Source organism: Helianthus annuus, chromosome 3, assembly GCF_002127325.2.
Source record: "Helianthus annuus cultivar XRQ/B chromosome 3, HanXRQr2.0-SUNRISE, whole genome shotgun sequence".
Classification (NCBI taxonomy): Eukaryota; Viridiplantae; Streptophyta; class Magnoliopsida; order Asterales; family Asteraceae; genus Helianthus; species Helianthus annuus.
This window is the reverse complement of record NC_035435.2, coordinates 124,581,020-124,603,259: the sequence shown is the minus strand read 5'-3', so window position 1 is coordinate 124,603,259 and position 22,240 is coordinate 124,581,020. Positions and strand designations below refer to the sequence as shown.

At 35.8% G+C, this 22,240-nt stretch overlaps 2 protein-coding genes across 3 annotated transcripts; one reads left to right on the top strand and one right to left on the bottom strand.

Annotated features, from left to right (window-relative positions):
* The first annotated feature begins 1,539 nt into the window (after positions 1-1,539).
* Positions 1,540-14,796, top strand: LOC110929427 (alpha,alpha-trehalose-phosphate synthase [UDP-forming] 1). 2 transcript variants are annotated; one of them, XM_022172585.2, is made up of 18 exons: positions 1,540-1,729; positions 7,914-8,326; positions 8,409-8,506; positions 9,148-9,536; positions 9,618-9,732; positions 9,821-9,922; positions 10,036-10,186; positions 10,276-10,364; positions 10,476-10,524; positions 10,618-10,718; positions 11,521-11,708; positions 11,969-12,086; positions 12,191-12,370; positions 12,475-12,597; positions 13,136-13,223; positions 13,305-13,435; positions 14,073-14,171; positions 14,264-14,796. In XM_022172585.2, the coding sequence occupies exons 2-18, from the start codon at positions 7,969-7,971 to the stop codon at positions 14,642-14,644; spliced, it is 2,760 nt and encodes a 919-aa protein (XP_022028277.1). In that variant the 5' UTR covers positions 1,540-1,729; positions 7,914-7,968; the 3' UTR covers positions 14,645-14,796. The 2 variants fall into 2 exon arrangements, with proteins under 2 accessions (XP_022028277.1, XP_022028278.1); XM_022172586.2 differs by lacking the exon at positions 1,540-1,729 and adding an exon at positions 6,862-7,483.
* Positions 14,797-17,859: 3,063 nt separating this feature from the next.
* On the bottom strand, positions 17,860-21,777 carry LOC110929428 (trifunctional UDP-glucose 4,6-dehydratase/UDP-4-keto-6-deoxy-D-glucose 3,5-epimerase/UDP-4-keto-L-rhamnose-reductase RHM1). Its single transcript, XM_022172587.2, has 3 exons — positions 21,635-21,777; positions 19,075-20,656; positions 17,860-18,519 (listed from the first exon to the last, which is right to left on the bottom strand). The coding sequence occupies exons 2-3, from the start codon at positions 20,647-20,649 to the stop codon at positions 18,076-18,078; spliced, it is 2,019 nt and encodes a 672-aa protein (XP_022028279.1). The 5' UTR covers positions 20,650-20,656; positions 21,635-21,777; the 3' UTR covers positions 17,860-18,075.
* Positions 21,778-22,240: the final 463 nt, after the last annotated feature.

Here is a 22,240-nt window from a genome sequence, read left to right as displayed (position 1 = left end):
AAACTGTGTAGAAGGATTCATTCTCCATGAACGGAAGGATCTTCTGATCTGTAAAGGCACTTGAGGAGTTATCTCTAACTCTATATTCTGCAATCATGATTATAGCAGGTCTTATCAGTGACGACAGGCAGTGTAACAACTAGTTACCAGCAGCAACGGCTAGTCCGCTTCTGACGGAAATATGACAGCTGTGAATCCTTATCACAACTGCCATATCGGGGGCAATTGTTAGGGCATGAATTTTATGCTAAGGATCATCTATCCTGAGTCTGGGCATGGATCACGGGTCCTTAATGGATGATGCGGATAGTCTGAGGATCCAGAGTCTGAGGATCACGCGTCTGAGGATCACGAGTCTGAGGATCAGGATCCTTTATGTTTTGCACGTTTTTAATGTGTAAATGCAGGTAATGGACGTAGTGGACCACTTCTTTGCTGGAATCTCGTGGAATATGCTTTTAGGCACGTGCATATTGAAGAAATAACTGTTGGTGGTGGTCATGGGTGACTTCCACCTTTTTCGGGAAGTTAGTTAGTTGTTTTTTCTTATCTTTTTAAGGGGAAACAAGCTCATTAGAGACATAACTCGTACACACCACACAAACAACACACAAAACACGAATTCTCTGCAAACACTTAGCAAAAAACACACACTTTCACTAGAAATTCCTTGTACCTAGCTCGTTACTATCCGAAGTTGCAAACATTTGTTGGTTAATTTGAACTTGGTGATCGGTAGTTTCCATCACCCGAGGTTTTTTATGCCGGAGATCATTCATTGATCAAGGGCTTTTTCCTCGTATAAATCTTTGTGTCAATTGTGCAAATTACATCTAAGTGATCCTTATCATTGTTCCTCATTTCAAGCATCATACCCCGTAACAAAGAGTTTGGTTGCATTATCCTCATCAGATTTTTGACCAAAACAGGAGGGATGATGAAGATAATGATGATGGGTTTGTGGTTTGCAAGATGATGAAGATGATGTCTTTATGATGATGACGACATATGATGAATTAAGGAGATATGTTTTAATAAATTTAAAAAATGACCAAAATGTCCATGCATTAAAGGACAAAATAGGCAGCTTTCAACAGTCAAAAAAGGGGGTTTTTGGATTTTGGACTAAAATGGCAACAAAATGCAAACCACAAGGACCCAGATGTAAAAAGTTTGAGATTTGGACTAAAATGGCAAAAGTGCCCAAACCACAGGGACCAAAATGGCAGTTTACTCATAATTAAATGCTAATTTCTTTTATTTATTAAATAATTTAAATAATTAGGTATAAAGACTAAGGTACCCTTATGTGACTAGACTTAACTGAATATTTTAACCAGGTTAGGGCCAAAGGACGTAGAGTGTACTGAGTTTTCCAAATAAAAGTTTACGACTATAATCATTAAAGTCAAAGATCATTTATTGCAATCCACTACAAACATAAAGGACCAAAAATGTAATTAACCCCTGGAAAACAAAACAAAAGGAGGAAGAACAAATTCCCTCCAAATGATGAGCCACGAGAAACAGCTTTTCACAAAAAGTCGATCCCAATTCCCACCAAAAAAACTTGCGTATCAACACCAAATGGAATTCATCCTACTCCTCTAATATGCTTTGCTACAAAACCCTACACCATCCATCCTTCATTTCACTCTCATATTCCTTCTCAATCCACAACGAAACTTTGAAGGAGCCGTGCCTCTGATTGTAATCAATAAACAAACAGGTTTGTTTTTATTACTGTATCTTGAGTTGAGATCTACGATTATTCGTCACGTGCATTGGTTTGTAACTGCGTTGATTCGTATAATAAGTTAATTACCGAAGGATTATGAGAACTAAGTATTGTTCCATAATTTACAATGGTTTAGATTGATATATGAACGTTTGTTTTAAGGAATCTGAAATTGGGTGAGTTTAGAATTGGATTTGGTTGATGATTACACATTTTTAGAACTATATTTATATGTGTTTATTTTGTGTTTTTAGTTAACTAAGGTTTAATACTAGCATTTTGAAGAAATAGTGTTTGTATGTAGGGGTTTTAGGACTTAAATCGATATTGTAAAAGAAATTGAGATGATGCCATATGACAAGATTATTCCCGGTGAATTAGGAAGATAGGTTAGTGTTATACTTTAATAAGTTGTGGATATTATTACCGGTTTTTAGAATCGGACCAGCCGGTTGGATTGGAAACGTTTATATAACTAGTCTGGTTGAGTCCATTTGAACCAGCATTCACATTGGAGTCTCCATCTCCATCTATATAAAAACACATTTTTCTCTAATTTTTTTTTTAATTTATCGAAAACATCTTACATCCGACTCTCTACCTCTATCTATCTATTTCTTTCTTTCTTATGAACACTATTTTATTATTTTTTTTCTTTCTTACACACTCACATAAAAATATAGAGGGTTGAATATAAACCTCTAAATATAGAGGTGTACTTTATTTTCTTTATATTTTTCTCTATTATAGAAATTACAATGTGATTGTGTTTTTGTTGTTTCCTCTATTCTTTTTTTTATATTATATATAATAGAGGCTCCAATATGAATACTCTAAACCTCTAAATATAGAGGTGTACTTTACTTTCTATATATTTTCTCTAGTATAGAGATTTCAATTCAATGTGATGGTGTTTTTGTTGTTTCCTTTATATTATATAGAATAGAGACTCCAATGTGAATGCTCTTATCTTTAAACTGTCCGACAATAGTTTGGCAAATTCAGCCAAATTTATTTAATATTATTTTCCTTCTACCATCTCATTTATTGATTTGTTTACCACTTCATGCTTCATATTTTTTCTTATTCAGGTCTTCGTATTTTGTTAAAGATAAATAAACTTATTTACGACGACATCTAGTTTTTTAAAACTAACCCGACTGATCGACTGATAAAACGGTAGGTTTAATGACTAATCCAATTATCAATTTTCTTAGAACAACTTCTAATTTTAATCACTACTTATCAGTCACGTATATTTACATCTTATAGAATTTGAACTCTCTAACAATTAGATAGAGAGAAAACATCTTATCACCTAGTGGCGGAACTAGCCCAAAAAGTTAGGGATATCCTATTTTTTTTTTTAGAATCAGGGGTATCCTTTATATAATGGAAACGAAGTTGAGGGTATTTTTACACTAAGGAAATGAAGTTAAGGGGTATTTTTACACTACGGAGACCGGGTTGAGGGGTAGCCCGTGCTACCCCTACTCACACTATAAGTCCACCATTGTTATCACCTATATCCGGTTATCAGATCATTGAATACAGGCTACAGTATCTTGTGCGTTCTTTTTTGTTTTTACAAGCTGTCCTTCTTTCTAGAAAAAGAATATCTACCAGTGGTTTCTAGTTATAAACAATAATTAAGCTTTATTGATATAATGATGTCATTAGAGGTTGGAGATATGTGCTTTCTTGTTTCCATAACTAGTAATGGGTGGAGGATGTGGGGGTGAGTGTGGAAGTAGAAATACACCAAATCAGTTTTCCTACCTATTTTTAATCCTGCATAAAATTACTTTAAAGAAAAAAAAATGTAATATGTCTCCTTTTTATCATTTATTGTTTTATTATTATTATTATTATTATTATTATTATTATTATTATTATTATTATTATTATTATTATTATTATTAATGATCGTTTGAATATATCGTTGCGACATTCACATTTTCATATACGTTTCGGTGTGAATTATGTTTAAAAAGGAGTTGTTTCGTAGTAATGTTCAAGTTATCAAAGCACAAATATACAAGCCCTTAAAGTTGCTTCACAATTTATAAATTTTTAATTTTTTTTTCTATAATGTGAATTTTATTCAAAACCGTGCGACATGCTTATTTTATTTAAATTTTGGATGTAAATTTAATTCAAAGTTCAAATATATTATTGCGACGTGATTATTTTTATCTATATTTTAACCTAACTTAAATTAAAACCGAGCCTTATAAGTTTTTCATCACAACGCCTTGCAGCAACACATAGATTCACTACTGATTATTAAAGTTTATAATTTGTGCAATTTGTTTATGATTAACATTTATATTTTGACCACAAGAAGATTTATAATAATGCAATTACTGAGACACTTCTACTTTAAGTGACCAAAATTTTTTAAAGAGTTCCCAGGTCAATTATTAGTAATATTTTATTAGTAACTCACTAAGTCACTCATCAAACCTTTTCTTTTATTCATTCATACCCTTTAACATGTTACATTAGTAATATTTTATTCTCACATTAAAACACAAAAAAGTTTTATTTATTTGGTCTCATGAGGAAATGGTCCCAATAAAATTTTTTTAGAAGAATGGGTCCCTTTAAATGCACCATAACTATTTTTTTTAGAATACACAGCTTGTGCGTGAAAGCCAGTTCACGTCAAGCTAACCATCCCGTGTCTGATGTGGAGCACGACGTTGTGGTTGGGGTTTGAGGATCTCTACTGGTATGAGGGCAAATGTGTGGCGTTTCATTGGTGGGTGAATTTTGAGTTGGTTTTAATTGGTTAATGTTTATGGCTTTATTATTATTTTTTTTGTAAAACGCCACATTCCACTTAGGGGCGGACCTACTCACAGTGGTGGGTGGGCGGCAGCACCCCTTGAAAAAAAAAATTAAGTGCTAATTTTTGTCGAAAATCTCAACCGCACCCCTCGAAAATTTTCAACCGTCCTCACTAGAAAAAAATATTATGAATTTATAAAAAAAAAATAAACACTAATTATTAACAATATATATGTATATGACACAATTTGTATAATTATTCTTTAACCACTTGTTCACTTTAGTTAACTCAATCTACAATCTAAATTTATTAACCCAACTACCTAACCCAAAGATTTATCCTTTTTTATTGATTGATTTTTGTTGTTTTACGCGGTGATTAGGAGAAAATATAGATGTAAAAGGGTTTGATCTCTTTATGTTTTTTGATGTTTTTTAGTTGTTCTAGACTTGTAGTTAATTATTTTTTTGTTTTATTTTAAGCTTTGTTTGTTTATATGATTACTAATCAACATTTAAAATTAGGGCTTGAATGTTTTAAAATTAAAATTGAAACTTATGGACTATGGTATTGGTTGAACATGATTATTTATTTTGTTTAAGTGTTTAGTGTTGTTTTATGAACTTATGGAGCAATTTATATGTGATAAGAACCATGAGTAGAAAAGTTATGGCGCGATTTCTCAAGAGGAAAAGGGTTGGACCACTTTTTTCTGTCAGATTCTTCTAATTAAAGACCAAGCTATGTCTTAGATAAGTTTTTTTTTTTTTATTTAATGATTAGGGTAAATAGAAGTAGATAGGGTTTGAACTTTGATGGTTTTTTGTTGTTACTTTACTTACTTGTGATGTTTTTTTATGTTGTTTACTATTTTACTTGAAACTTTGTTTGTTAATATGATAGGAAGTTAGGAAATAGGGTTTGATTGTTTCAAAATTGAAATTGACCCAACCCGACCCGATCTGATCCGACCCGCGAAACTTTGTTTGTTTATGTCTACTTGTTTTACATGATCCGACCTGACCCGATCCGACCCGCTATGAACCGAAGTTTTTTATATAGCTAGGGGGCTAAAATTTTTAAATTTTTTCCGCACTCCCAGGAAAAAATTCCTGAGTGCGCCACTGATTCCACTCGTCCCTCTTTTGCATCACATCACTTTCTGACGCGTACTGACGTGAGTGCTACATATTACATAACGCCCCATTTTCATGGCCATGATGAAATGGTGTTATATATCTCTAGAAAGTTATTTAAGATGACTTTGATTACCTTTCTTATTCAAGGACCTAATCATGAGCCCTTTAAAAGTATTGCTAGTCTTTCATATGCAAAACAACAAAAGAAGATTTTGAATAGCAAATCGTACAATAATTAGGTAAGATTGACAATTGACATCGGAGCACATCACTTCCTTTGAAAATTTTTCAGCCGGCGGCTTACCGGAAAAATGGGAATGGTTTTTATCTTCTTTTAGAAAAAAAAAAGAATTATATATCAACGTGTCCATCTATAGGTAGGTGATGTGTAATTCAACTTACGTAAGCACTCATTGAATACGTGTTATTTTCTTTCAAACAATGGAGTTTATGTTTATCATTACGGGAGCTCATTTTTTTTATTAAGCACACAATTTTTTTTTTCCGCTTCTCTTATTTCATGTCTCTCTTGTTGCTTAGGGTAGTCTGAGTCAAGCCCGGATAGAGCGAGCCCCAACGGGGCATACCGCCGCTTGATTCCGAAGATTTTTTTCAACGAAAAATGGTTATCACTCACCGATCCTTGATGACACATACATACATACTATCTACACATATATATCGCACACAACACACTCTCACACTCTTATTTTATGTTCATCATACACGTTAAATTCTATCAATAGCAAAGCTAAGGTAAGATCTAAGGAGAGTAAGATGTAGAAAGCCTTACCTATACCCTGTAGGAATAGAGAGGCTGCTTCCGGTGACCCGGCTCGATGGTAGTTTTGCATCAAGCCTTGGACATAAAACACATATCACTCAACAATCGAGACAAAGACCGATTAGTGCATGTACCTTTTGTCTTCCGGGCATGTACTCATATTTTATGTTATTTATTTTTTGAACAGCCTAAGCCTAGCCACCTAGTATAACCCAATGGCAAAAGACGACCCTATACATCTGCGATTGTAGAAAGCACTGAGTAGCCCAAGTCCACCATTTTCAGTTCTGGAGAAAACTCGTCGCTACTACAGTAAAATCCGGTAGGGATTGGATTCAAACCCTAAATCTCCATTCCCCTCTTCCAATGCCAATTGAACTATAACTCATTGCCAATTTGAAACATATTTTATTCTAAAATATTATTATTTTATAAACTATTTAATATTTTCTTTACTTTTTTTGAACCACAAAGAATCTTACGTGTAAACTCACCTTACTCAAGGCTATGTTCAAGGTCGACTCCTCGACCGCTATGAGACCGTACCCCCTAATGCGCGCGAACCGGATGGAATCCGTAAACCCTTAACTCCGTCAGGTTCAAACCCGAGATTAGAGCACCGATTCGTTATTTCACTCAGATATCTCCCGAAAATGACGCAACCTATATCTCCACTACGTAGGATAGGCCTTTTGACCACTAGACCAATATCTCAATGATATTTTCTTTATTTAACCTGATTAAAAATAAGTGGAAAATATATATAAGTTGCTGATGATATCTATCTATCTCCAATTATTGATGATCTTAGCTAGCTGCATGGGGGTTGAGATATAGACCTTGTAAAGCTTACACGAGGATCCAACTGTTCCCTCTTCTTTCTCCCATCATCATGCCTTTTCTCTGCCACCCAAACGCTCCCTCTCTTCCTTTCTCTCTCTCTAACCCCCAATTCAACGGCTGGGATTGGAAATCCTACATCCGCTGATCTAACCAATCATTCACTTCAACAAAATGACTCTACTTTGGTCAGTCTCTCTCTGTTTCTTGAATCCATATGAACTTGGGGGGCTTTGTTTAATTTCTTCAAACTTAACTCCCTTATTCACTACTCACATGCAATGTTATTGTTCTTTTTTTTTTTTTGCAAAATTCTTGGAAGTTTGTTGTTATGGATTTATGGGTATTAATTGGATTAATGAAATAAGATGAATTTTAAATGTGGGGTTCTGAAATCTTGGACTGAAACAGTATGGACCCATTTGTATTCTGGTTAAATTATGTGGATCCCATTCATTCTTATTATTATATATTATCTCCATTAGTTTATCTAGTTTTATTATTTGTTTACTGAAGATGGTGAAGAATTTGTATAGTTATTATTCATGTTTTCCACTGTTTTAGAGGTTAATGGAAATAATTTCCTGTTTATTGGCTTAAAATTTAATCATAATGTAGAACAACTGCTTTGGGAATATTGTCCACTTCTGTTGAAGTTGGTTAGAAAACAAACATGCCCGGAAATAAGTACAACAACAACAACAACAACAACAACAACGCCAACTCATCGTCGGTTCCATCAAGTCGAATAGAGAGACTTTTAAGAGAAAGAGAGCTGAGAAAGAACAGTAGAGCTTCATATTCTAATGAGTCAAGCGCTAATGACGGCGTTGATTCTAGTGATAACTTGTTGGAACAGTATCTAGAGGGAGCATCCGCTGCACGTGACGGTTGGGAGAAACCGGATGGTGGGCTTTTTACGCAACGGTTATTGGTTGTTGCTAATAGATTGCCGGTTTCTGCTGTCAGAAGAGGTGAAGAAAGTTGGTCGCTTGAAGTTAGCGCTGGTGGTCTAGTCAGCGCGCTCCTCGGTATGCATTTAAATCTACTTGTGTTGAACATATAAAATTTAATCTAAATCTGTTGATTCTGTTTCGTTTCAACGTATTCTAGGTGTTAAGGAGGTTGAAGCAAAATGGATCGGATGGGCAGGTGTAAATGTGCCCGATGAGCCTGGGCAACGAGCACTGACTAAAGCATTGGCGGAAAAGGTACATTTTTTCTTAACCTCGAGCATTCACAACAAGTTTTGCATTTATTTGTGAGTGAGTTCTGCATATTTTAGGAATGTGGTTGCGAGTGGAGGAGATAGAAAAAGTTACCGTTCATCTGTATACTTGAGGAGACACTGTTTCTCCGCATTTATTTTTTACTTTTTTTTTAAATTGTTGTGAGTGAAGGAGACATCTGTATACTTGAGGAGACACTGTTTCTCCGCATTTATTTTTTACTTTTTTTTTAAATTGTTGTGAGTGAAGGAGAGAGAAAATGTTAATGTTCATTTGTATATTTGGGGAAACACTGTTCCCTCGCATTTATTTTTTTTAATATTTTGTGAAAATGGTTTGGAGTGAAGGAGAGATAAAGGTTACTGTTCAGCTGTATATTTGGGGTGACACTGTTCCCCACATTTATTTTTTAATATTTATTGAAAATGGTTGTGAGTGGATGAGAGAAAATGTAATGATAAAAGTATAAAAAATATTATTTAATTGAAAAGGAGAAAGAAAATGTAGTGAGTTTTAGTATAATTATGTGGACGGGGATAGGGAAGCAGATGTGAATGCTCTAAAATTAAAATTTTCAGTAAAGGGCATTGAACTATTGATTAACAGTCATTATCATTTTGTAGAGGTGTATACCGGTGTTTCTTGATGAAGAAGTGGTGCATCAATATTACAACGGTTACTGTAACAACATATTGTGGCCACTTTTTCATTACCTCGGTCTTCCACAAGAAGACCGTTTGGCAACAACAAGAAGCTTCCAATCACAATTTGCAGCGTACAAGAAAGCAAATCAAATGTTTGCGGATGTGGTAAACGAACATTACGAAGAAGGTGATGTTGTTTGGTGCCATGATTACCATCTTATGTTTCTTCCAAAATGTCTGAAAGATCACAATAGTAACATGAAAGTCGGTTGGTTTCTTCATACACCGTTTCCGTCTTCTGAAATTCATAGGACGTTGCCTTCTCGTTCTGAGCTTTTACGTGCTGTTCTTGCTGCTGACTTGGTTGGGTACGTTTGTTATATCAAAAATACGTATTTCATAAGTTGAAACATATATTAAATTATTAATTTAATTGAATGTTTTTTTAGTTTCCATACGTATGATTATGCAAGACACTTTGTTAGTGCTTGTACGCGTATACTTGGACTTGAAGGTACTCCTGAAGGTGTAGAGGATCAAGGGAGACTCACTCGTGTTGCTGCGGTAATTTTAAAATAAATTTGTTACAATGTTAAATATTTAGTGATGATTATATTTTCTAATGTTGGTTCTTTAATTTGTGGAATTATAGTTTCCAATTGGTATAGATTCGGATCGCTTTATTCGTGCACTTGAAAATCCGCAAGTTCAAGAACATATGAAAGAACTGAAAGAGAGATTTTCCGGTAGAAAGGTGATGCCACCTTTTTTTCCAGATCACTTGTAAAAATGTGTTTTTTTTTTTTTTTTTTTTTTTTAAAGATTCAAAACATGTTATATTTTCTTACAAATTTGTTCTTGTTACAGGTAATGTTAGGTGTTGATCGGCTAGATATGATCAAAGGGATTCCGCAAAAGATACTTGCATTCGAGAAGTTTCTAGAAGAGAATCAATATTGGCGTGATAAAGTGGTTTTGTTACAGATTGCCGTACCAACAAGAACAGATGTTCCCGAGTGTAAGTTTATAAGATAATTAATAAGATAATCGACTTTTCAGTTTTTAATATTTGTTTTATCTTTGGTTTTCGATAATGCAATGTTGCAGATCAGAAACTCACAAGTCAAGTCCATGAAATTGTCGGCCGGATAAATGGAAGATTCGGGTCACTCACAACTGTTCCAATTCATCATCTGGTTAGCCTTTTGTTTTTTTTTTCCTTATTCAATATTGATGTGTATATAGTTATACACACACACTGTACTTCATGCTAATCATGCTTTTAAATCATTCTATCATGTATGCAGGACCGATCTCTGGATTTTCAGGCTTTATGTGCGCTATATGCCGTCACTGGTACGATTAGTAAGATTTTTATGCGCTTTATAATACAAAAATTTAACACTAGAGTGTGAGCTTTACTATTATGCGTGAATTTAACATTGTCAGATATAGCAATTGTCACATCTTTGAGGGACGGAATGAATCTTGTCAGTTACGAGTTTGTTGCATGCCAAGATGCCAAAAGGGGGGTGCTCATTTTAAGTGAGGTACTTATCGATATCGTAAACTTTGTTTGTAAATTGCCATTTTAGTCCCTGAGGTTTGACCAAAATTGCCACTTTAGTCCAAATAGGTTTTTTCGTGCCATTTTAGTCCAAATAGTTTTTTTCGTGCCATTTTAGTCCAAATAGTTTTTTTCGTGCCATTTTAGTCCAAATAGTTTTTTTTCCTGCCATTTTAGTCCAAATAGTTTTTTTTCCTGCCATTTTAGTCCCTGACTTTTGTCATTTTTTGACATTTTCATCCAACCCTCTAAATCCATTCAAAAAATTTAGTTAATTTAGATGAATTTTGGTCAAACCACATTTTTCTTTCTCTTTTTGCAAGTGCGATGGTATGGGGATGGTGGTGTGCCGGTTTATAGTGAAGATGATGGCGGTGGTTGCTGGTTAACGATGATGGCGGTGGTGTTGGTTGATGACGTGGGTGGCGGAAAAGTGGCCGGTGGTGGTGGAAATGATGGGTGGTGATGGTGACCGTGCAGGCAGGTGGTGGCGATGATAGAAGGTTGTGATGGGGTCGGTGGTGGTAGATGTAAATGGCAAAAATGACAAAAGTCAGGGACTAAAATGGCAAAAATGACAAAAGTCAGGGACTAAAATGGCAGGGAAAAAACTATTTGGACTAAAATGGAAAAAAACTATTTGGACTAAAATGCACGAAAAAAAACTATTTGGACTAAAGTGGCAATTTTGGTCAAACCTCAGGGACTAAAATGGCAATTTACTCTAAATATATACACACACATGATTTATAGATGTATATATAATTCTTCTTGTGTACCTGTAGTTTGCGGGTGCGGCACAGTCCCTTGGTGCAGGGGCTATTCTTGTAAACCCATGGAACATAACTGAAGTTGCAGCTTCAATAGGCCAAGCGTTGAATATGAGTGCTGAAGAAAGAGAAAAACGTCATCGCCACAACTTCTTACATGTCACAACCCACACTGCTCAAGAATGGGCCGAAACTTTTGTAAGGTACAAAATGGGGAGTCAGGTCGCGTGATAGTCAAAACCGGTTCGGGTCAACACACGTATTTAGCACATGTCAGATCCATTTGACCCACAAACATGTTTTTGTGAGTTTTTTTATGAATAGTAACACATTAGATCTGATTATGAAAACTATAAATACACTTTTGGTGACTTTCTATCCACCCGAAAGTAAGAGTTGACTTTTGAGTTTTGACTTTTGACTTCAGCTAAGTTTTGACTTATTTCATTGTTGACTATTGTAGTGAACTGAACGACACAGTAGTTGAAGCACAACAAAGGACTAGACAAGTTCCACCACCACTGCCCATTGAAGAGGCTATCGAGCGTTATTTGCAGTCAAGTAATCGGTTAATCATACTGGTAATACATCCATATCTAATCATCCATATAAAAAACAAATGAAACCCTTTAATCATCTCGTATTAATTATTTTTCTAATCTTTCACTCTATTAAAAAACCACAGGGATTCAGCGCTACATTAACCGAACCGGTTGATACTCCCGATAGGCGTGGAGGTGATCAGATTAGAGAAATGGATCTTAAATTGCACCCGGAGTTAAAAGAATCACTGACGAAGCTTTGCGATGATCCACATACAACCGTTGTTGTCCTCAGTGGAAGTGACCGAAGCGTATTGGATGATGTATTTATCTAAATCTACTTTTATTGAGTTTTTTTTTTTTTTTTTTTTTTTTATCATTTTGTTATTTTGTTTTGACAATGGTACGATGTTCATTAATTTCCCAGAACTTTGGTGAGTTCAACATGTGGTTGGCGGCTGAAAATGGAATGTTCCTGCGGTCCACTAAAGGAACATGGATGACAACTATGCCCGAGCATTCGAATATGGAATGGGTCGATAGCGTAAAGGTTGTATTTCTATTCAAACATTTAGATTAGAGTAAAATGCCATTTTCGTCCCTGAGGTTTGGCCAGTTTTGCGACTTTCGTCCAAAGGTTTGTTTTTCGCAGCTGGAACCAAAAGGTGTTAAATCTTGCCATTTTCATCCGGCTCGTTAACTCCATCTATTTTTCTCCGTTTAAGTCAGGTATTTTCGTCTTTTTTGTTAACTTAAAAGGCAATTCGGGATTTCGGTCTTTTTCACCTTATGTAAAAGCATTTAGCATAATGTACAAATATTCAAAAACGACGAAAAAGACAAAAGTACCCCCGACTTAGCGGAGAAAAAGTGGATGGAGATAACGAGCCGGATGAAAATGGAATTCAAACCTTTGGATCCAGATGAGGAAAAACAAACCTTTGGACGAAAGTCGCAAAACTGGCCAAAACTCAGGGACGAAAAATGGAATTTTACTCTTTAGATTATTATTTTGTAGTACTGCTTTTGTAATCATAAATATTACGTTAGTTACCTAATTCTTGCTAACGTTGTAATCTTTATGACAGCATGTCTTTGAGTACTTCACCGAACGAACACCTCGATCGCATTTCGAGCTCCGGGAGACATCACTCGTTTGGAACTACAAGTATGCAGGTATATTTCAACTTTCTTTATTCACTTTTTATGATCCTTTATTATTATGTTCGTTTTTGGGTCACGAAAACGGGAATGCAGATGTTGAATTTGGGAGGCTTCAAGCCAGAGACATGCTGCAGCATTTGTGGACGGGCCCGATATCCAATGCATCCGTTGATGTTGTACAAGGAAGCCGCTCTGTTGAGGTTCGAGCAGCTGGTGTAACTAAGGTTTTTGCCTCACTTTGTTAATTACAATCTGTATTATGATCTTATATAGTTTATTATAATTAATTAGTTGTTAAGTGGGCGAGTCGCGAGGTTCGGTGGGTTGGGTAACAGGTCAAAATCACACAATTTTTGCTATATTCAGACAGGGTTGACCCAAAACACATTTTGTATAATTTTTTTTTCTTATAATTAGTTTCATATCGTATATGATAACGATTTCTTAAAACTATTTTGGTGATAATCAATCCATTTTTTTCTAATTAAATTATTTATAGTAGGCAGGGACGAAGGTTAGAAGGGGTCCCGGGGGTGCGCCCGACCCCCTGAATTTTTCGCTCAGTAATGTTATATATGTAGCTTTCGTATATAAATTTTTGGGTATATACGTTTTCGACCCTCAGGTTCTATAGAAATTTTTGGGTATAATACGTTTTCGACCCCCCGTCGGAAATCTCAAGCTTCGCCACTGATAGTAGGTTTTATAGAGTTGAATGAAAAATCACATGATGAGAAACTTTCAACATAGTTAATTCTTTGATGTTATTAATTTGACCGGTTAAAAATAAAACATAACCCGAACTGACCCATCCATAAGTAAACGGTTTGAAATATAATATATTGAAACATTGTTTGACAGGGTATCACAATCGTTCGTATATTAGGGGAGATAGTTCATAGCAAATCCATTTCATCCCCGATTGATTATGTCCTATGTATCGGCCATTTTCTAGGGAAGGTATGTACTCCAAAAAGTTTGGACCCGATCTCTAAATATTTATAACTAAAACACAAATGTTTCATTTGATTTAAGATTTTATATATTTTCAGGATGAAGATATTTACACCTTTTTCGAGCCCGAGCTTCCCTATAACGGCATGGGTATTCCACGACCCAAACTAAATGATACTGCAAAGGGTCCCGGAGACAAAAAGCTCGGTAAAAGCGGGTCAAAAACATCGCAAAAGCAACGGGCACCTCAAAGTTTAGATAATAAGCGAACAACTAACAATAACAGAAATAACGTTTTTGAAAATGGTGGAAAGCGGTCATCCGTGTCTGCGGACAAGGTATCGTGGAATGTTTTAGATCTGAAAGCAGATAACTATTTCTCGTGTGCTGTCGGAAGGACACGCACAAACGCGCGCTACCTTTTACAGTCGTCGGATGATGTGGTTGCGTTTTTGAAAGATCTTACTCAAGCTTCTTGAATACATGTAGGAGTATAGCATGCTTGTTATAAGTCCTTTATTGTAGGAGTATTATTTTTTCTGTTACTAATATCATGTGTTCAAATTCTAACTGTGGAATGCCAGCTATTTTGTTGAATAATATGCATGTGAAAGATTGATGATTGATGTGATCTGTTTTTAGATATGTTAGGAACACATACATGTTCTTTAGTGCTAGAATAGTTTTTTTAAATACTAAGATTATTAAAGTTAAGTTATTGTTATCAATATTTGTTGATACTAGAACTAGAATATTGGAATATTCTGTTAAAATTAGTTAATGTATTAAACATGATGTTTTGATCAGTTTTATTAAATATATTATTAGAACTTGTATTAGTTCTAGAGTAATCAATAAAATACCATTGATCAACATAGATCTTGTTTGGCCATGGTTTACTTTATTTTGGACTTTTTTGAAATAAATCTCAACTCCTTCCCTTTTTTTTATTATTTTTGTTTAATATAACTGTATAGTATAGACATTGCATTAGCCAATGTAAGACTAGCACATTTGATAAAGACATAATCTGGGCATGAAAGTAGTATAGGTTCATTGTCGTCGTTAAAACCAAAAAAAAAAAAAAAACATTGCATTAATTTTTAAAAAAGTGTATTTACGACAATTTCCAGTCAGTTTTTTAGTTAGCACATCAATTATATATATATTTTATACGAACTATCATGAATAGTAATTTTAATTTTAAAATAATATGTAGCTTTTTAATATTTTATTATATCAACATATTATTTTATATAACTACTTTTAACTTTTAACATATTTTCAGTTTTTCCTTTTCTAAAACCATATTTCCTTTATCATTTATTTTTGTTTTAATAATTCTTTTCTCTTTTTTTAATTCATCTTTGCTTTCTCAATTAATTTGATATTTCTTTAATAACTTCTGTTCGTTATTTTTTAAGCTTAAGTACGTAGTTATAATTTGTTTAGTTTTTACCCTCGATCAGTATTCCAAAAAATGTATTTATTTGGTATCGTAATATGTTACGACGATATAATCTGAACCGATTCTAACGGTTAGGTTTTCTAAACAACATGCTACATTTTCAAATAATGTTTGTTTTACATTATCATTTGCTCCGTTTCACGGCAACGCATGACGTAAAAAAACCTAGTTTTAATAGTTTGCCAACACAGATTTAATCTACACAATAATTTAGTTTCTTGTTATTTAGTATTTTAACTATTTATCAAATGGTAAGTCATATTTTTCTAACAACAATTTTTTACATTTAAAATACAACGTAATCAACTTGCATTTTCGGTTTACAAGAATTTGAATCCATACCATATTTGTGAGAGCGATACTATGTCGCTAGACCATAAGAGTATAGGGTGTGGGCATCATGGTTGGGACATGATTTATCACCTAGAAACATGAATGGAAGGCTACACCATCCCCTTGATTGATCTACCATGGTTTGCATGGATTAAACCGTGACAACCATAGTCCTCCTTTCCATTTTTCAACAAAGCAATCTTACTTTTTGTTTAGACAAAAATAAATTAAAATAAATAAGAGGCTAGTGGTTTGGGTCATGACCACACCCTTAGGGTAGTGGTTTTGAATGGTGGATTAAAGGTGAGTTACATGACACTAACGTGTAGGGTCATGGTGGTCATAAGGGTCATGACCACATCCTATAGCCTAAGACCATCTGCTAATCGTAAATTTTTGAATACTATCCATCTAATGAATAATATTTCAAAAATCAATAAAATTAATAACTTTTCATCAATGCCGAACCTATAACTTTTCATCATTGGGGGAATGGGGACTAATCCCTGGTCTGGCTTTGGTCAGGTCATTTGTCCCACTTGAATTATAAAAGAATATTAGGCTACAAAAATCATGAACCAAAGGAGATTCGATTGCCTGCAAAATGGACCACATGAAGAACCTACTAGTCCCTGAAGGGGTATGGTTCCAAAAAGCCGCGCAAATGTTCTTTCAAGTCGCGCGCCGGACCATACTCCTTAATCAATGACATCTTTAATCACAACCCCCGCGCGGGTTGGACAGCTCTCAACAACCTCGCGCGAGATCTAAACAAAAGAAAAAAACTTCAGCACTTAGCATCTTGGAGTCGAGCCTCCAATCGCCTATACCTTGCGCAGGCCAATCTCATGTGCAACAAAGGCCGCGCAAGGATGCGGCGCAAAGACGTCTTAGAGTACAAAAGGTATAAGTGGCAGATGAAAAGAGCCAATCCACATCCTCCAGGTTCTGCTCAATCGTGCTCCACGATCATCTGACGTGCAGGAGACAAAAAGTACTCAAGGACGCCCACGTGGCACCAATCACGGGGCAGAGACACCTGCACCACGATCTCCACTAACTGGCTGATGACAGAGACCGACAACAGTCACACGTGGCTCCACTCATGGTGCGCCAGCACCGAGAAACGTCCAGAAGACACTAACGGTCGACACCAGTAGGACAAAAGGCATATCCATTCTATTGTCGTCTTCCGGCCCAAGGCTCATCAGCCCACATCCTTTACACTTCATTCATAGGTTAATTCATTCTATTCCCTCTACTCTCACTCTTTACTCACTTTAATCTCCTCGAGATAGTTACTTATTCTCACGCCGGAGTCTGGTTAAGAGAGAAACCCCCATATTCCCCTCTTAACGCGCTAACAGTGTTCTGTTTTGCAGGATAATCAGTTATTAAGGAGCTCAAGAAATCAAAGAAGATTAACCCTCATGGTAGAAACATAAACCAAACTAATTATCCTTAGGATTAGTTCCGTGTTTCTTCAGTCCCCTATTTTATAAACCAATACCTCCCACACCAAAGAAAAGCCTGTTTGAGCTAGTGTTATTCACAAGCTAGAACCGAGCAGAGTTAGGGTTTGTTCATCAAGCTCGGCTCAAAATCATCAACCGAGCCGAAACTTTGAGCTCAACTAGGCTTGAATGAATTTCAAGCCAGTTCGAGCCAATTTCGAAAAACCTCGGCCTGAGCTCGGCTCATTTAGAAACTGAGTTAATTTCGACCGAGCTTTTTTTAACAGTTTTGAGCCACTGCTGTTTTAACACTTCTAGTTTGGCAACAAATTCTCAAACATGTCATGAAGAAATAAAAAAAATACACACAAACACAAACAAACATTATACCAAGAAATAACAAATCTTATAAAAATCCAATAGTACAAGCCTGCGTGCGGTTTTTAACAAATTAAAAAGTAAAAATATTCAACTAATCTCAGTGTAGACGAGAAAATTGATAATGAATCTAAAATTTAAATCCGAATGTGACACCACAGACTGACTTTAAACATTACAGATGTATAATCCAAAACATACAGTAGGACAAATGAGCAACCAACCAAACATAACTGCCTCTTCAGTTTTACAAACTCTAAAAAAGAATCAAACATTATCAATGCTTTTTGTTCGGTTCAAACACGTACTTGATCAACGACTCCTTAATCGACATCAACTCAGGGAACTCCTTTTTCAACTTCGACGCATCCAACTCGTTATTGCTTCGTGGGGCCACTATCACTTTCGCTTGTTCTTCCAGCGTGAAATTCACCCACTTGAACTCCGGGTTTATATACTTCTTGTACATTTCGAGAATCTCATTGTGACTCACCACCCCGGGATTTGTAAAGTTCCAGATTCCCCGTAGATTCCTCTTTGCCATCTCGATTGATATCGGTAAAAGCTCATCCAGTATCGTCATGCTGTTTGGTATGTTCACAACTTTATTGTAACGCGCTATTTTGGTGATAAAATTGCGCGGGTTGTTCAGATCTGATGATATCGGCATTCGAACTCGTAGAGTGCAGACGTTATCATATTCTTTCAAAAGCTCCTCCACCTGTGAATAAATGATATATGATTAACCATAAATTTCAACTCTGATATATGATATATCACATATGCATGAAGAAATAATAATTAAAAAAGAAGAATAAATTTTCATTTTCGTCGCTGTGGTTTCGCCAGTTTTGCGACTTACGTCCAAAGGTTTGTTTTTCCGCATGTGGATCCAAAAGGTTTGAATTCTTGACATTTTCATCCAGCTCATTAACTCCATCCATCTTTCTCCGTTAAGTCAGGGGTATTTTCATCTTTCTTGTTAACTTAAAGGGAAATTCGGTCTTTTGAAAACTTGTACATTATGTTAAATGTATATGTACAAAAAGACAGAAATAACCCTAGGTTAGCAAGAAATAACAGAAATACCCCTGACTTAACGGAGAAAAATGGATTGAGTTAACGAGCTAGATGAAAATAGCAAGCTTTCAAACCTTTTGGATCTAGATGCGGAAAATCAAACCTTTAAACAAAAGTCGCAAAACCGGCCAAACCTCAGGAACGAAAATGGCATTTTACTCAAAATAAAAAAAAAGAAATATCGATTAATAATTACCATAGCTTTGGTCTTCGAATAAAACGACCCGATGAAGTTGGGTGTGTCTTCTTCCTTAAACCCGATTCCAGAACCTTCGGGATGTTTAGCATCGTACTCGAAAATGCATCCGGTTGCGAAATTGATCATTAAGAGCCCGTGTTCTCTACACACATCTGCTAAATTAAGCGTGCCCGAAACATTGGTACGAATGGTTTCCGTTTTGTGCGATTCACACCAATCAACATTCGGTCTGCCAGTAACACCAGCAGCATTGAAAACATGAGTTGGCTTAATCGTTTGAATATCAGCCAAAAGTTGCGAACGGTCTTCCAAACGACCTTTTCCATACTCGTATTGAATCTGTTGTTTTTCGCATAATTTCCCGAGTAACCCACCGATCCAACCCGTTTTCCCGTAAATCAGGAACTTCAAAGCGGGTTTCTTAGAAGAAACGCTAGTTTTCGAACTGGGAACCTGTACGCCGATCTGTGAAGTATTGATCGCCAAATTAGATGAATCGAATTCAGCATTTTCCGGTCCGTCAACGAGTCTGTCAACGCCACCTGGCATCATTAACATTCTCGGATGAGGAAGAAGTGCTCCGGAAACATCGCCCCACCAGTTAGGGTTACTCGTGTACCACTCGATTGTCTTTTTCAAACCTTCTTCCCATATAGTCCGTTCGGACCAACCCAAGCTCTTCAATTTCTCGTCGTCCAAGAAATAACGTTGATCGTTAAACGGTCGGTTTTCGACAAACTTGATGCTTGAATCAGGATCCATGTTGAAAAGCTTGCACATATCCTTTGCGACATCGATAACGCGTCTTTCTCTTTTCGTCCCTATGTTGTAAACGTGACCGACTTCTCCTTTGTGAAGAATTACTTCAAACGCTTCGGCAACGTCTTCGCAGTAAAGGTAGCTTCTAACGTTAGAACCGTCACCGTGAATCGGAAGCGGTTGTCCTCTCATAGCTAAGAGGATAAACTTCGGGATCAGTTTCTCCGGGAACTGGTTCGGGCCGTAAACGTTGTTTCCTCTCGTGGTGATCACAGGCAGCCCATAAGACCTAGCGTAAGCCATAACAAGCATTTCCGCACCGGCTTTTGTGGCAGAATATGGGTTTGTCGGGAGAAGTTGTGATGCTTCGTGGTTACCAACAACCGCATCCTCGTCGGTTTCACCGTAAACCTCGTCGGTACTCACATGAATAAACCTTCTGATCTGGCCGGTGACTTTGCAGGCTTCTAGAAGCACATGGGTGCCGTAGATGTTGTTTTTTGTGAACTCGAAGCTGTTGCCGAATGAGTTATCGACGTGAGTTTGTGCAGCAAAGTGCATAATGGTATCGATAGATTCGGTGATCAGGAGGTAGTTAACTAGATCAGCACTACCGATGTCGCCCTTCACGAATTTGAAGTTTGGAGATGATCTGGATGGGTTCAGGTTCTTGAGATTTGAACAGTAATCTAGCTTGTCGAGCACGACAATCTTGTAATCGGGGTAGCTTCTGATTAGCCGGTTAGCGACGTGAGAGGCGATGAAGCCTGCAGCCCCTGTGATAAGGATGTTCTTTGGTGTGTAATTAGCCATACCGGATCTGTCCACATATAAACAAATCAAAAATTAACTAAAAAGTCAGATGATGAAAACCTATATCAATTTTGAAGTCGCTGTGTATTTAATGACACAAGGAACACATAATAGCCAAACAACATGCATGTGTGACAAATTTAAACAATGTTCTACAGGAATGCCGGATCAATAAGCTAATTAATCACTAATCCACAAGTTATCCTATTTACACTGGAAAAATAGATGATATTTAAGTATTTAACAACACGAAGAACACATGATTGCCAAGAAGCATCACATATTCAACAAATCTAAACAATGTTCTACATGAATGCAAGATCAATAAGCGAATTGGATCACTAATCCACAAGTTATCCTATTTACAATGCAAAAATAGATTTTATTAAAGTATTTTTTACAGCACAAGAACATATAATTGCCAAACAACATCACATTTTTGACAAATCTAAACAATGAATACAGAAATGCATAATTCAATAAGCTAAAAGATCACTAATCCACAAGTTATCCTATTTACCCTGGAAAAATAGATAACATTTAAGTATTTAACACCACAAAGAATACATAATTGCCAAACAACATGCCATTTTAGACAAAACTAAACAATGTTCTACAGAAATGCAAGATCAATAACCTAATTTCCTAAAACCACAAAAAATGAAATTAAACAAAAAAAATAGGGTTTATAAACACCTAATCTAACAAGATCACAATCAGCACCCTAAAATCAAATGTTGAACTAACCTAACTCTTATCAGATTGAAATTCTAACAAAATATGAATTAAAACTAACCAGATCTAGATCAAATTACGCATTTTATCATATGAAATTGAGGTTTAAACAAGCTCGATTCAGCAAATCAAACAGTGAACCAGATCTAAGCAAAACAATGAGTTATATCGAGATCGTTGAGTGGATAAGGAGATCGAAGTTTTAGGAATAATAAAGAGTAATGTGTGATATAGAAAAATGTGAACTTACATAAGATGTTAATCAGGAAACAGAGATCTGGACCAGAAAGGTGATGAAGAAGAAATCACGAAATTAGTCGCGAGAGTCACGGAGTAGCAACCGACGCCGTGGTTGATGAATGCACACAGGTATATATACATGTGTATGTGTATGGTTATTCTCAACATCATGATTCTATGTATGTATGTATGGATGTATGTATGTGCCTTTTTTTAGTTAAATGTGATTTTTTTTTACCTTTCAAAAAAAAGTTGAGTAAACTGCCATTTTGGTCCCTGTTGTTTGACCAGTTTTGCCACTTTAGTCCAAATCTCAAACTTATTATATTTGGGTTCCTGTGGTTTGCATTTTGTTGTCATTTTAGTCCAAATGTCAAAATCTCTGATTTTTGACTGTTTTAATGTCCCTTTTTTGTCTTTATCTGAATGGGTAGTTTGGTCATTTAATTTTCATTAAATGCAATTCATTTATTAAAAAACCCCAATAATATAAATACCCCTTATATTAGCAGACAATTACTTCATCATCTTCAACCTCTATCTCTCTCTCTCTCAACATACAACTCTGCTCTCTCTCTCTCTCTCTCTAAAATTATAGAACCTGCATCCCCTCTCT

Excerpts from the sequence above, each read along its gene's own strand:
- LOC110929427 (XM_022172585.2), top strand. The coding sequence starts at position 7,969 with ATGCCCGGAAATAAGTACAACAACAACAACAACAACAACAACAACGCC. Across the intron at positions 9,923-10,035 it reads AGAGATTTTCCGGTAGAAAG|GTAATGTTAGGTGTTGATCG; the intron begins GTGATGCCACCT and ends TTCTTGTTACAG. Across the intron at positions 12,371-12,474 it reads ACCGAAGCGTATTGGATGAT|AACTTTGGTGAGTTCAACAT; the intron begins GTATTTATCTAA and ends TTAATTTCCCAG.
- LOC110929428 (XM_022172587.2), bottom strand. The coding sequence starts at position 20,649 with ATGGCTAATTACACACCAAAGAACATCCTTATCACAGGGGCTGCAGGC. Across the intron at positions 18,520-19,074 it reads ATTCGAAGACCAAAGCTATG|GTGGAGGAGCTTTTGAAAGA; the intron begins GTAATTATTAAT and ends ATTTATTCACAG.